The 15,023-nt window shown below is 38.0% G+C and overlaps 1 protein-coding gene across 5 annotated transcripts in view; it reads right to left on the bottom strand.

The window, feature by feature from the left end:
- Nucleotides 1-15,023, bottom strand: part of USP6NL (USP6 N-terminal like) — a 112,529-nt gene that overhangs the window by 36,601 nt on the left and 60,905 nt on the right. For all 5 annotated transcript variants that reach the window (XM_048300744.1, XM_048300746.1, XM_048300745.1 and 2 more), the window contains one exon: nucleotides 4,406-4,445. In XM_048300744.1, coding sequence (XP_048156701.1) covers nucleotides 4,406-4,445 — 40 coding nt within the window. The remainder of the gene's footprint in view (nucleotides 1-4,405; nucleotides 4,446-15,023) is intronic.

Below are 15,023 nucleotides of genomic sequence, written 5' to 3'. Positions count from 1 at the left end.
GTCTCTGAAATTATCTTCTTTACCCAGACTTGCCCTAAACATAATTAGCTTCTGTTTGCTGATGATCACACAAACCATCCCTTCTTAAAAGGCACAAAGTTAAAAAGGAACAAAAAGAAGTGCATGCAAGAGTGACACTGCAGGAGCAGAAATGGGAATAAGCTTTAATTCTAGACATTAAAAGCTAGAAATCCTTGCCACAATTCTCCTCCTTGGCATATTTTCACCTGAATTACCAGGTAACTTAACATCAGGATTTCTTCTGAAGATCTATTTGCTCAAATTTTATTACTGACAAGAATATTTCAGTAACAAGGTGATAGAATGAGAATCAAACCAAAACAAACCCCATCTTCTCAAAATAAGCAGTTACATTAAGTAGTCTAGCAAGTACAGCTACTACCTTAGAGATTGCCCTTCTGTCTATAAAAATATGCAACAGTTGCTATCAACTTCTCAAATTTGGGAACCAAACAACAACTTGGAATCAGCCATCTTAGTCCACAGAATTTCAAGGTGCTTTGGCACGACATGGTAAAAAATCTGTATTTTGTTAGCTCCAATGATGACTTTTCGCAATTATTTTTACAGCTCAGTTTTACATTTTGGAAAGTGTCTCTGATTATACTGCAAAGTTAATAGTTAGCTGTGTGTTTTTAAATTTTTTAATGAGACTACTTCAACTCTCTCATAAAGCTTTGGAGTGGAAGATCCAGACTGGAAAGGTTAAAGCAGAAAAATGTACGTGTGTGGCTATTGCTTTCTCTTCAAAGATGAATACAAGGAAGAATTTAGTTTTATTGTAAAGGACAGCCCCCTTACCTCCAACTTCAAATCCAGGGATTAATAAAGACAGGAAGGATATTCACATGGCTAGTGATTCAATCTCGTAACAATGTAAAAGTTTAATTTTAAAGCTCCGCAGGATACTGAAAAGTTATTAATACTTTCATTAAGTATTTATAAAGTCAATTGCATCCAAAATGTTGGGGGAAAATATAAAAGAAAATTACTACTTACTGTCCCAACAGAATCCTAATTTTAGTTCTAGCTTTTCCCCATCAGAATTTGTTCATTCTTTCTCAGCTATCAATGTAATAAAGTGGGCTTCTTTAACTTCCTGAACCTCTTTAATCCAGGATCCCAAAGCCTTGCATTAGCAGAAGTATAACTTCATGATGTTTAGGTCCACCCCAACTATATGGTAGGTCCACAAAACATCCAGGAAATAAGTTGGTTTGGGCTTTCAAGTTATTTTTGTTTAAATTCAAATGATATAAGCCTGACACAAGTATAAAAATGTTACGGGGAAAAGAAGTGCCTCTACTCTTTCAACCTTATCTAACTACTCATGTTGCAATCAACTGCCCACATTCCTGTTCAGGTTCTGGCTGTACTGAGGTATTATCTCAAATACTTGCCTTTTAAAAAAAAATTTAAAAGATGTCTCTTAGGAGTTATGTTAGAGGGGAAGACTAGAAAAACTATTGCTTCCCAGATATCACAACACTGTTTCTGATTCTCCTTCACACTTGCAACCCCTTTAAGGAATCAGCATTTTCAACATCTCTTAAAGCAGCTGTTCTCTAGGCACAGTTTAGACTGTAGGAATAACAGGAAGTCAGGAAAGGTCTCTGCCCTCAACAAGTTCTTCAGATAATTGGTAAGAAAAATAAAACCCTTTCTGTTTCCATAGTCTTTTTGTTTGTATGTTTGATCTGCTTTCACGATTTTTGGTCTTTTGAGTCAGAAGCTCACTTCAATTGTATGTTTGTTCAAGCTTTTATGTCTTTGTGTCAATTTATCCCCGTTCTCAAGTGATGCTACTGTAGTCAAAATAGCAATTATTTCTGTGTTCAGTTGTTGAAAACTTTTAGCTACTTCTTTCCCTGCCTGAATTATGTTCACTTTCATGTCTAACAGGTACAACACTGAAAACACAGACAGATCTGAGGCAGCTCACTGCAGAGCAGATGGACGCTGCTGCTGCTCCTTCAGACAAGTTCCATGTAGATGTCACCAAAAAAAAAAAAAAATCCATTTATCTGTCTTCTGAGTACATTTTACACTTTGAAGCATTTTTGCCATTGAGAGTAACAGAATCCCTAATTGAAGCAGAGTTGGTTTCCTACTCATGTCAGTAAACAATGCACTAGTGAAAGCAAAAATAGTTGGCAAGCATCCCTCTCGTGTGCAGCACTCCACCTTCCCAGAGAGCACGTGTGCCAGGGGCTGAGGCTTAAAGCGTGCTTCAGCAGAAGCTTCAGAAAAAAACAGAACATGCTACACTGTCCCCCAGAGAATTTATGATCAAGTAAACCAAATCAAATCAAATTACAAAACTTAACAAACTGAAAATGACTTAGAAACATTTCATAGACCTTCAAAATCAGAGTCAGACACAGACTCCAGATTTCCTGAGGTCAATTCTCTGACTCCTTTCCTCCAGAAAATCTTTCCTCCCCTTGTTTTAGCTGAGATGTGCTGTATGATTCATCTCAAGGTTAAGTAGTTCATAACGAAGGACACTGATTTGATACATTTAAGGCATCAAATGTGCAGCAAAGTAATGAAGCACCAAAATCCTTAATTATAACTATTAATGCACAGTAAAGGTATTATGACCAAAAATACACACACACAAAAACACACAGAAATCCCAGCCAATTCCAGCATAAGTTTGTTTTTATCTGAAGACCAGACTCCAAATTCACAAGGATATCAACCTTCTACATAAGTTGCAAATGAAATGAAAACTTGAGTTAGGAATATTTTTTAAAATTCACAAGGCAAAAGGAAAGCATGAATACTTCTGCCAAGTAAGCAACTTCAAAAGCCATTGCACCAAAAGCTCATAATCTTAGCCTGCATTAACATAACACAGTAATCCTTATGAATGGTAATCTCGAAAACTGCAAAGATTCAAACCCTGCTGACAGAAGCCAGATAAAGCCCAGACCAGCAGAGGTCAGGATACCATCAGGAGTGTAACCAGGAGTCTCATGCAGGAGCATCACTGGATGATTATAAAAACACACTAGACTTGCAATTTAACACTGACTCCATAAATACAGTTTCTGTGCTGACACTTTGAGACAGCACAAACAAAATTTGGGACAGAGAACTGAGACACTATTTCCACCAATAATTTAAGGCTAACTACAAAGCCACAGTGAATCAGAGCTTCAAAATACATTTACCATAGTAGCTGCAAGCTGCCTAATATTTCTGCTGAGAGACTCACCCCCCTGCTGTGTCCTTCTGATGGAAATGAAATTATACATACACTCACTGTGTTATTAAATGTAATGAAACATGGCAGGAAAATGCAACTATTTCAGGCTGTGTATGCAAAACCACACATGAACCAAGGCAAAACAAAAGAGACTTACAAGTTCTATTCTTTTAGAGTAAGCATCTCTTACTAGCTTCAGTATATAAATGAAGCTCAAAATAATTAATTTTCCAAAGCACTGCTGCTCTTAACACTCAAGGAGCTGAGCTGCCTTGGAATAAGTCATTCTTTTTCCTTGTATTCTACTGTACTTGTATTCTACTGTATTTCCTTGTACATCCTTTTTCCGTGTATTCTACTGATTTATGCACCCAAGAGAGCTAACTTAAACTTACAGCTTTAAATATTTTATCTTGAGTTTTCTGATCTGATTTGGTCTTGGAGAAAGCAACCGACCCAACTGACCAAGGGGAAATACCAACAGTAACTAGGCCCAGACAGGCAGAAATTCAGTTCCCCATTATTTTTATTGCTTTCCACATTCCCAACACATCAGTTGTCAAACTACTTCTCCAGTACCCTCCAGCAGCAGCAGGATTTTTGGACTAGGACATGCTCCAGCTGCCAGCAGGACCTGCATGTCCAGAACACACCCGGCTCAGCAACTCAGCATTACAAGGGAGGTCACCACACTGTAGTGGCAGCAGGATACTTGTCACCATTTCCCAAAGCAGCAAAGCACCCCACGCTCCTCAGGACAGCAGTGCACACCTCAGTGCCAGTGCCACCACCTCGCTCACATCATCCATCCCCCAGCACAGCTGATGGCAGCTCCTGGCACAGGACCACAGCTCTCACTCTTTCAGGGCAGAGCCGGCTGTGAGCTCTTAAGTAGCTCCATTTCCATCACTAGGTCATATGATGGGCAAGGAATATTCACATCTCATTGACAGGAGCAAATGTAAGAATGAGTGGGCCCCAAGGGATCTGTGGGCAAGTTAATGTGGCCTCAAGGATACAGCTCTTAGGGGACTTAGAATGTGCTTCTTTGGAAATGCAAATCACTAAAACGATTCACCAAATCATCTCACAATGATTTATATTGTTAAAAGCTGTAAATCTGTAAATGTTTACTTCCTAGTAACAAAAGCTGGAGGACAGTGGACTTACCTTTTCTATCACCGCATCATGGACAGGAAGCTCCTCTGGACTGAAAACAAAGATAAAGTTTATATTAGTCTTGGTTAATCTTGGCACAAAATCATTTCTGCATAGGTTCTTACAAGTCACCATTTACAGCAGCAATTTGTACTAACAAGTGAACAAGAATTTTGAACTGTAAAGAACAACTAATATTTTTAAGTACAGAACTAGGATTTTAAATCAAAGTAGTTGCATAACTTACGAAAAACATTGCATAGCTTAAGAAAACTTTTTTTTTCTTCTGTAGAAGCACCTCTGCTGTATTACTGAACTGAAATTCAAACGATTTTTGTTTTATTTGACCATACTATTGTTAGCTGATTTACAAATTAAAAAAAAAAAAAAGTATTTCCTCCTTTACCACTGTGCTCAAGGAAAGGCTCTGAGACTTTGCTTGACTTAGGAGAGCTAACTCACATTTTCTCAAAACTACAAAACTCACTCTAAGTAACCAGGAAGAAGTAGCAGAAAAAAAAAAAAAAATTAGTTTTGTTACTAGGTACCTAATTAATACTAAAATTTAAAGTCTTTTTACTTCTTACCCTAAGCCTAAAAGGCAGTTTAGGAATTGAAAGCTTGAAAAGCAACCTTTGACCAGATAGATCATCAGACTTTCCATTACCTTCGTTTCATTCTGCGACCTCTGTTGTTCTTATCAAAGAAATTTGTGTTTTTCCTCTCAAAAGTAACTGGACCATCTTGATGCCAAGTTAGCCTGCCTTCCCCTGCAGCTTCTGAAAACACAGCAGCTCGACTGTAAGAAGCAACTCCCTTCTGCCATAGAGGTCTGATAAAATAACACACCCAATAAAACCATGTTTAAAAGGGACTACAACACAGGAAACACTGGAAATACTTTTTAAAATTCCTACTGAGTCTTGGTATTATGAAAAAAACCCTCATACCTACATCATTACAGCTTTTTATAGCGAGGCCATTAAACCCCAGTATTTTAGACCTGCATCCACTCTGTGCAAGGGTGACCTTGGGGAAGGCTACAGAAGTTAATGCTTCAGTCAGTGTGACAACACTCTGATGCAAAGTGCTTGAATTGTATTCAATCTCATTTCATTTATAAGATGCTGTTTCAGATTCAGAAGTTGTATTTGAATAAAAAATACAGAATAAAGAAATACATTTAAACCACCTAATCCAATGGAAAAACTTGCTCCCATCAACACCTTCACAGACCAAACACAAGTCAAAGTTTCCAGTCCACAGTCCAGAAATTAATTTTAAAACCAAAAGACTGTTGCTTTTGAGCAGCACTGCAAAAACCGTAATTCCTTCATTTAGAAGCACTTCACTAATACCTGAAAGTTCTCTTGGTGAACAACATCAAAATCAAAAAAACTCCTGATCAACATCTAACACACTAGAAATGACCTCTAGTCAGTGCTATTTGTAAATGTTAACAAAATTACAGTATTGTGCACAGTCTCATATAACTAAATCAAGTAACTGAAAGCAGGCTCTTTGTATGCCAAATATCACCTAGAAATTCAGCTTATTTGAAGCGGAAAGAAAAAGCAAAGGGGAAGAAAAAATTCAGTTTAATACAATCTGCTTGGGGTGGTTGTTGTCTGGTTTGATGTACAAAGACTGCTAGGCCTTCTCACATCACTTAAAATTTCCAATTCTTTAGTGACAGTTGCAGGCCCTGCCTACCCTCCACGAGCCTCCCACAGCAGCCTCATTCTTCACAGCCCTACGAGGTCACACCAGCAGCTGGCTGTGCACACAACAAACTCTTTTTCCTCCAGTGCTGCCTGCAGCGTGAAAGGCAAGGATCTGACAGCTCCGCATCCCCGCAGACTCACACTGGCCACAGCAGCTCCTCTGCTGAACTGGTACCACTTGACAGCTTATCTGCACACTGGCATGGAAGCTGATCACATGAAAGATTAATCAAATCCTATTTTTCACAAAGGGAGAAGGAGTTTTAGTGATTTATTAAGCAATTGCTCACTGCTAATTTTGGGAGTTACCATCAATGCACAAAGAAAAGGCAGGCTGAACCTCCTGAGCAGGAAAAGGCAGCCCTCACATCCTGGGAAGCAGACACTAAATTAATCCAACATCAAATTTATGCCCACATTGCTCGTTATTTTTTGAGCTGTACAGCTCTGCACTAATACGACAGAGCTACACTGAAATTCCACAGCAGCACATTAAGGCAGCCCCATGTTTTTATTCCCCAAGATGATGCTGAGCACCAGGCAAACAGCGCAGAAGCCAAATGAATGGCCCTGGGCTGCTCAGTAACTCGCTGGACACGCAGTTGTTCCTGGAGATCTCCCTCTCCACTAACGAGATGGCACCAACTATGCCCATATACTCATACGTGTAAATATTAAAATCTACCCTGCAAGGATTGAAGAAGAGGAAGAGCAGGCACACAAACTCTCTCAAGCCCCTAAGGTATTTTAAATAAATACAGTTCCATTTAGTGTACGTGTTTTCTATGCAGAAGAATCTTAAGAGGTTTTTTTATTATTAGGTAGGAACAGACACAAAATCAATTGATGTCTACAAATCTGTTACTTTATTGTACCTTCTATTTTTTCTTTATAATGATGCATCTTCCCCTTCCTTTCCCAGCCCAGCCAATCTAATATTGTTACACCTTAATTCTTTCTTTTAAAAATTAATCTTCTCCAACCATTCCCAGTCTATGTAAACTTGCATTTCTCCATGGTGTTTATCTGCATACTTCACCAAATAATAATGGGAAGTAGTAAACAATATTAACATAATATAGCCATATCCTGCCCTAAGATGACTGTTTTCCTTTAATAGCTCAAGTAATATGCATTTAGGGGATACAGAGAGAACAGAAGTGATTAACATCATTAGCTTGGAACCATACAATCCTGGATATCCAAAAGAGGAGTCACAGGGATGCTTTTAACTGAAGTCATGAATATAAGGTCTCACTTAGCAGAAAAAAGATCTTAACACTCTGCTGTCCGCACTAAAGTAAAATCTGAAGTAGGTAAAGTCAGCTGTTGAATGAGCCAGGAATTAAGAATCACCACACCTGGCCTGTGCCTTGCCATCAAGACAAGAGCTCCCAGCTGCAGCCATACAGGATCCCAACAGCAGCTCAGGGCTCTGCCTGTCACTGCCAAGCAGCTCTGGAGATCGAGCACTAAGAGAGAGGACTGAAGATACTGTCCACACGTCTAGGAGCTGCAAAACACTGCAAGATCAAATCACAACTGCGGTAAGCTGCCTGATAGTCATTCTACTAGGAGGCTCCTCAAAGACCTCTCACTAGAAGAAAGTAAATACTGGATTCCAAGGTTTGACTGGAACTTGATATCCACCCTTGGTCCTCACTGGTGGTGATCTGCAGCACCAGCCCAAAGCCATCTTCCCATCTTTCAGGCTGAACTACTCCCACTTTCTGGTGAAAAGGTCTGTAAGTTCAAAGACACAAGAGTTCATTTATTGGACTTGATTGAAAATGCCTTTTTTTATTGCATTGTAAGGGATGAATGGATCTTACATCTTTAAACCTACTACAATGACTAACACAGGTTTTCGTGAATGTTTCAAGAAAACTTAAAAAAAAGAAACTATGTCAAATGCATAAATATCTGTCACTTCAGAACATTAAATATGCAGATCTATGGCTTTGACCATTACAGTATGTGTTGTAATTAGCCTCCCAGAGTAACAGTGGTAGTTGAAATAAACTGAAAAGTCTAAGACTTAACAAGCTTACAGTCCCCTACCCACTGCTGCTGTTTAAATCAGTCATCTTTAAACAGCACTTCGATGTATTTTTTCAATACAAACACAAGGAAAGACTTTCTTGTATTAGACACTCAACAGATTTTTTCCTTTCCTACATTTGTATTTAAATCCCAAGTATGTTCCCTGCTGATTCAAATCACCAAATTTTCCTGTTTCTAGTTCGGCTTAAGTTTAAGAAATGTAAAGCCTCCTCTGTCCTTTGCAGCTTCAGTTGAGGGTGGAAGGTATTTAGTGCAATGATCAGTAACCTTGGTATACCAATCACCCCAGAATTCTGAATTCCAGAGTATCGATTAATTTCTTCATAGTCACAAGCTGGACAAGGCCTGACAACCAAATTTTCACTGGGAAAAAATAAGTGACAAAAATTGACCACAAGAAGACCAGATATACTACAAAGCTTAATTGCCCAAAGAATTGCAATGTTCAAAATCTTTTGCTACACAGTACTTTTATTTCTCAATTTCTATTTCAGAACACAGCACTTGCTTAAAAACCCTCTCTACTTGGCTCTAGTCTGTCTAACCCAGACACAACTGGCCAGGGCACTGTGAAGAACTTTGAGGCTCATTATTAGGAAACATTTGTGGGAATAACTGTGATATACACAAGTCATCTAATAAAAAAGTCAATTACATTCAATATTTCTGTATTACTGAACTCAGTGTAAAACAACCACTAAAAAAGTTTAATCCACATAAAACCTGTAAAGCAGTGCCTATGCAAAAAGTTTTCTCACACTATCCTCAGTAATTTTCTCATGCTCTCCTCAAAGTACTCTAAGTGCAATAGCATCACCTTGTACCACTGCACAGTTTCATTTTAAATGAAAAGTATTTTGAAATCGTATCTGGTGTCACATTTTAAATGTAACATAGGATAAGTTTTTTGCAGAACACTGATCTTCATGGTCTCACTGAGTTAACCATAAAGAAACAAATGCTGTGCATTCAGCTTATCATTTGTGATGCACTGTTTTTTAATCCATGAGGAAAACATACTTGCTGTTACCCAGGAGACTTACTTTAAAGGCAATATAAAAAAAAAAATTAAGAACCAGTCATTTGTATCATTTTGAAGCTTTCATGATCAAGAAATTTTTGAGTGAAACATCCACAGACATTAGTAAGGTATAAAAGTCAAAACCAAAACTGATGTGAAATAAATTCTTAAGAGTGATCATGCACAGGTAAGGTATGAGGGGAAGAATTCACTTGACAGGTCTGAACACAAAGAGCTTTAGTAAAAGTGGAGTTGTCTTGCTGTACAACATGAAACTCAAGAAACTCAGATTGCTGAGTAACAACTTCCACCATTACAGTATCCAGATGTATTAGGAAAAAGTAAAATCTTCCCAAATAGGTACAGTTTTAAATTGTGTGATTTGTCAAGAGTGAGTTGTAGAAATCTATGGCTTTATTAGACACAAAAAAATGAGTATATTCACACTGGGAAACCAATTCTACAGCAATAAACACACAACAAGGTGTTGTATTAGGTCTGCCTCCCCCTCAGTGTCTGATACACGGCACATAAAGCTGTCTGGGCAATATGTGGTATTATGGATGTGTACAACAACACTTTGCAACAGAATCACACCTTCAACATAATTTTCAAGAGGAATCCTGACTATGAATATTGCTTTAATCTTCCAGCTTTTGAAAGGAAATTAAAGCAAAAGTGTTATTTTCAAAGCCAATAATATATGGGAAAGATTTCTGAAAATATTAAGGAGAAGGTAAGAAAGCTGTTGTTTTTCACATACAAAATTCTGTGGCTCGCTTCCTTCTTTGTATTTCACAATTTACTTACAAACTCACAAATTTCATTGAGTCTCTCTCTCAAAATAATTGGAGCTCTGCTACTGTAATCATCCACTTGGAATTTTCACCAAACAACCTCTGCACAGTATGGGGGTAGTGACTACAGCAGATTAAAAAACAGCTTTCAGAAGTTTTATTAAAATTCATAAGCAAGCCAAAGCAATTAATTAACATATGGGATAAACCAATGTGATATTCCACAATATAATTACCAGGAAACATGCTGCAAGAAAGAATTTAATGCTGGCAAAAGGTTGGACCACATGTGATTTTGTGACTAGGTTTTATTTGCAATTATTATTTGTGGATTCTGTGGATGTCGCTGCCAATTTGCACAGCACAGTGCTATGAACATGTAGCTCCTGTCCAGAAAGTCTCAAGCAATGCACACTCTGAGAGATGAGATAAAATAAAATCAAAAGTTTTATCAAAATCAACTAAATCTCAAAATGGTGACTTTTTAGTAAAGTACTCTGCTGCATGGGAGAAGATGACTTTGCTGTAAAATTTTTACTGCCACTATGAAAAATTATCAAGAAATTCATAGAAAAAAAACATAGAACTGTGTTTTCACTGCCAAATGCTAAAAATACGTGTTTTCCTGTGTTTTTAGTGAAAAGGTATGTTCTATACGCAAACTTGAAAGTTTCCCCAGCTTGGAATTAGAAAACCTTTGAGAAAATCTATAATATGCTTAATTGAGCACATCAGCATTTCTAGTGATTTTTGATATCACTTTAATTGTACATAAATGAACACTGAGGTTAAAAATGTCTTCTCAGAATCTCGTTTTTATAAAGAAAAAAATTAGTCTAAGCTACCTTAAAATTCTCTAGTCTAAAAGGCAAAATGAAAGAGAATGCCTTGCTTCTAATTTACATTTGATAAATGTCTAAAACACCTAGGATTTTCTCCTTAAACACATATCTCCTGCTTTGAAGTACCGCTTGAAGGTTACTTCCCGTGCAGATCACTTACACCATAAATTAACAGCGATCCATGGTTTGCATACTGGCAGCTTCATCTGCATTAAAATTCCTGCACTATGCAAAGCTTATTCCAACATAAATTAACTAAGATGGTATTGTTCCAGCAATACATACTTGCTCACTGCTGAAGCTCACAGCATTATGTACCTACACTTGCTTCTTTCAGGAAATAAACGTCAGTGGTCTCGAATCCCATTTTGGTGGGTCCTTCATTGGGTCTAGAGTAGCAGCATCTTTGCACTTCTACAAACTGTCCCCCCTTTTAGCATCCTTAATCTGTGCCAGTGAAACACACTCTGGCCATTTCCTACATTCAGTTACTTTAATCTTCTATAAATGCAAAATTTAGTAGGAAATATACGAGGTAATAATGATTATGCTAAATATGTATGTTTTAAAGCTTAAGCAGTAACTCAAAACCACTGCATATCGCTTTATGAACGTTGTATAAATTAAACTATATTAACGTACTCAATCATTTTTTTCAGTTCTGCTACCTAATAGCTCTTTTCATAAAAGGAAGTACTTTATGAATTCCTAGTACACAGTGGGTGATCTTTTACTCAAATCAAGTAGCAGCAGCTGTTAACAAAAAAACACATTATTTGTCCTCAGTTGGCAGAACTATCCTGCAGCTTATTTTTGTGTTTGCCATCAAATCTGCAGGATTACATTCACCTCATTTCCTTCTGTATCTGCAGAGGATTGCTGAACTGACAGCCTGGACTACCTCAGCTGAAAGAATGGATATAAAATTCAAATTTCAACTCTAGTCCTAAGAATAAGCTTAGAATAAAGCCAAGCCAAAGAAATGGGTTAACACTGTGATACAGTTTTAGGAAGGAAAAACAAGACCATACCATTCTGAGTTACAGAAAATAACAACAGAACACTTCTTCCTTCCACAGGAAGGACCTGCATGAAGGGAATATAAGAGAAGAACCACACACTAGATCACCACGATAAGACAAGGGGAAAGGGAAGACAAAAAATAAAAGAGAACATCATCTTAAATACAGTTGCAAAAAAAATTAAATTCACAGTCCAAGTCGCAGAAAAATTCATTGGTAACTTCTAGACACGTAACTTCAAGGCACTTCCTCCTCCTGGTGAAGTCCTACCACTAAATACACAAGTGATGTGCAAATATATACAGCTGTAAAGCTCACAGGTGACTAGCTGAGAGAAGCTGATTCCTCTCCCTTTGCTAGGTCTGGTTTAGACAATTTTCCTGAAACAGCTTTGAATAAACAGCCAATCTTCACCATCAGGCTGACAAAGAATACTTGTGAAAGTAGCAAGCCTGAGAAAAAGTGAACAACAAAGACACTGAAGAGTTCCTGGTGGTAACCAAAACACCTTCTAAAGCAACACTTCTGACCACATGCTCTTGCAAAATAAGACCTCACTTTAAGGAAGAAAATACTGCAAATTGCCACGGACAGCTCATGCTTTTGAACACAAGTTCAAATGCATTAATGCAAAGAGAAGAGTCACAACACAACCACTACCACGAGCGCAGACAGATTCAGAGAAAAATGTTCATTGTCCATCAAGGAAGCAGAGCTGTTAACTCAGTCAGAATGGACAGGACTAAGGAAATTTTACAGCAGGTCCAATGTACTCTTCCACTGTCAAGGATGTTTAAATACAATTACCCATCTACCCTGGTCTCTGACACAGCCTCACCACTTCACAACGGCATAGCAAGCAGGGATTCATTTCAACTTATCAGGAATTCCATAACTGGAAAACAGTGGGTTTGCTGTGTTTTCAAAACAGGTTTTGTCAGACAGAAATACAATTAAAATATTATTTTAGAAGTAGTTCCTGTGGAAGCATGCAAAGGAAAAAAAAAAAAAGAAAGGATTTGTCTAATGCTAGGAAGATGGACCTAAAAAAAGCATTCTGAATCTCAATTACTAACCCAAGAAAACTACCACTTCTCTCCTTAAATAAAGATAATATCCTCAGGGTATATTAGGGCAAAAGGAAAGAATGTTAAATAGAGCTGAGATTTGTGGTTGGGGTTTTTTTTAACAGCAGTTCCTCAGTATGATTAGCAATGAATATTTCGCAGCAAAATCAGTCAAGGCAAGTGTTATCACATATTTGAAGGCAGAATCCATGACACATAAAGCAAAACTCCAGTGAAGAGAAGAGAATTCAGTGGAGTTCCCGTGGTAAATCTTTATAATGCCACATAAAATTTCTAGACAGTCAAAATGAGGCAGATTCATATATTTAGGAGAAAGAGAAGAGAAACACAACTTTTCTTTAAAAAGAGAGATCTGAACTTTTTTTTTTAATAAGTATTTGACTTTGGCAGCTGAAAGAGGCTGAACTTGGCACACTTCTTCCCGAGGGAGGGAAGAGTTTAGCCACTCTCCCGACAAGAGGGTCTGACCCTGTCTCACAAAGCTGAGAAGAGGAAAATGACAGCAAGTCCCTGCTGAATGACCAGGATAAATAAAATGCAGTAAGATTCACATTTATAATTGAACTCTTAAGAATAAACATTTCATTGCCATTTTAGCACATCACCACATCACTTAACATGTTTGGCAATATTTACTGTGCCTAGAAAATTACGAATTGTGGCTCCATGTCACTGTGAACAGTAACTTTGCAACTCTTCCAGCAGCCTTGGAGCTCCTTCCTTAAACTCCGATGCAGACTTAATGGCCTTAAAAGGAAATGGCCTTAAGCTGAGACAGAGGAGATTAGATCAGGTATTAGAAAAAAATTTTTCACTCTTAGGGTGGTCAGGCATTGGAAAAGGTTGCCCAGGGAGGCGGTGGAGTCACCATCCCTGGAGGTGTTTAAGAGGCTTCTGGATCTGGCACTGGCTGATGTGGTTTAGTGGTTATGGGGTTACAGTGATGGTGCTGGGTGTACTGATGGACTTAATGAGCTTGTTTCTACCAACCCTGATGATTCTATGTCTCTCCTACTAAAAACTTGAAACTAAAATTATATAAAATCCCTATTTTTTGAATGCTACTTTGATTATTACCAAATTACATTAACCATGCTTCTTTTTTTAACTGCTATTACCCAAAATCTCAGCATAACTTCTGCTGCTGCCAAGAACCCTCAGAGACCTGTCCTTACAGCTCTTATCTGGAGAGAACTCACTCGTGTACCCACCCAAATCAGCAGGGAGTGCTGTGCAAGAGTTATTGCTTATGGACATGTGGTTCAACAGGCACATGGAAAAAAATATTAAGGAATGCACACAGAATACTTCAGAGATAAAGACTATTTTCCAGCAAGGCTACATACAAATTACCAAGAAATAGAATCCAAGAGGGGATAAGCGGTTGCTCATCATATTGCTCCCTATCAAGAAGTTCAGGGTAAAATAATAACACTGGAGGAAAAAAGTAATCAATAGTTTTATTTGGAGGCATTTAATGGAGTAGCTCAATCCTTGACTGAGCTCTCCCTTTCCTTGCTCCCCTAATTCGTTTCTGGAGCATGCTGTAGAAATGCATTAGAGCTAATAAAAATGCAGGTTTTTTTAAAGAGTGAAGTTTGATGGAGAAGAGCAGGTAGGTCTCTATCTCAGCAAAAGAAATAATAAATTCTGGTATTTGAAAAGCGCCTCTGGCAATGTGATAATCTCCATCATTAGCAAACTATTCTCAAAACATGTTCACTGCTTTAACAGGCTCATGGGATAAAGACTAAGGGTATGAGTCACATTCTCAGCTGCTGTGAACTGGTACAATTCCATCAGAATCAGAACAGAGCTACACTGCAAGAGTAGCACAAGAATCTAACCTAAATTTTGGAGAGAGCCTCATGAATGGGGTGAGAGGCAGAACACATCTGTATTTTCTACCACTAGTACTTCTATTGTACCACTCTTTATTCCCTAGGGGATAAAAACCCACATAAACAACCTTGCAAAATAAACCTCCAATCTGCCCAATCTCACTATGCTGATCCTGGAATATTTATCACCATAAGAGCATCTGCCACAGTAAATATACATCCCCAGTTTCC

This window comes from Corvus hawaiiensis, chromosome 4, assembly GCF_020740725.1.
Source record: "Corvus hawaiiensis isolate bCorHaw1 chromosome 4, bCorHaw1.pri.cur, whole genome shotgun sequence".
Taxonomy (NCBI): domain Eukaryota; kingdom Metazoa; phylum Chordata; class Aves; order Passeriformes; family Corvidae; genus Corvus; species Corvus hawaiiensis.
Note: the sequence above shows the minus strand (reverse complement) of the source record. Positions and strands in the feature narration are given on the sequence as shown.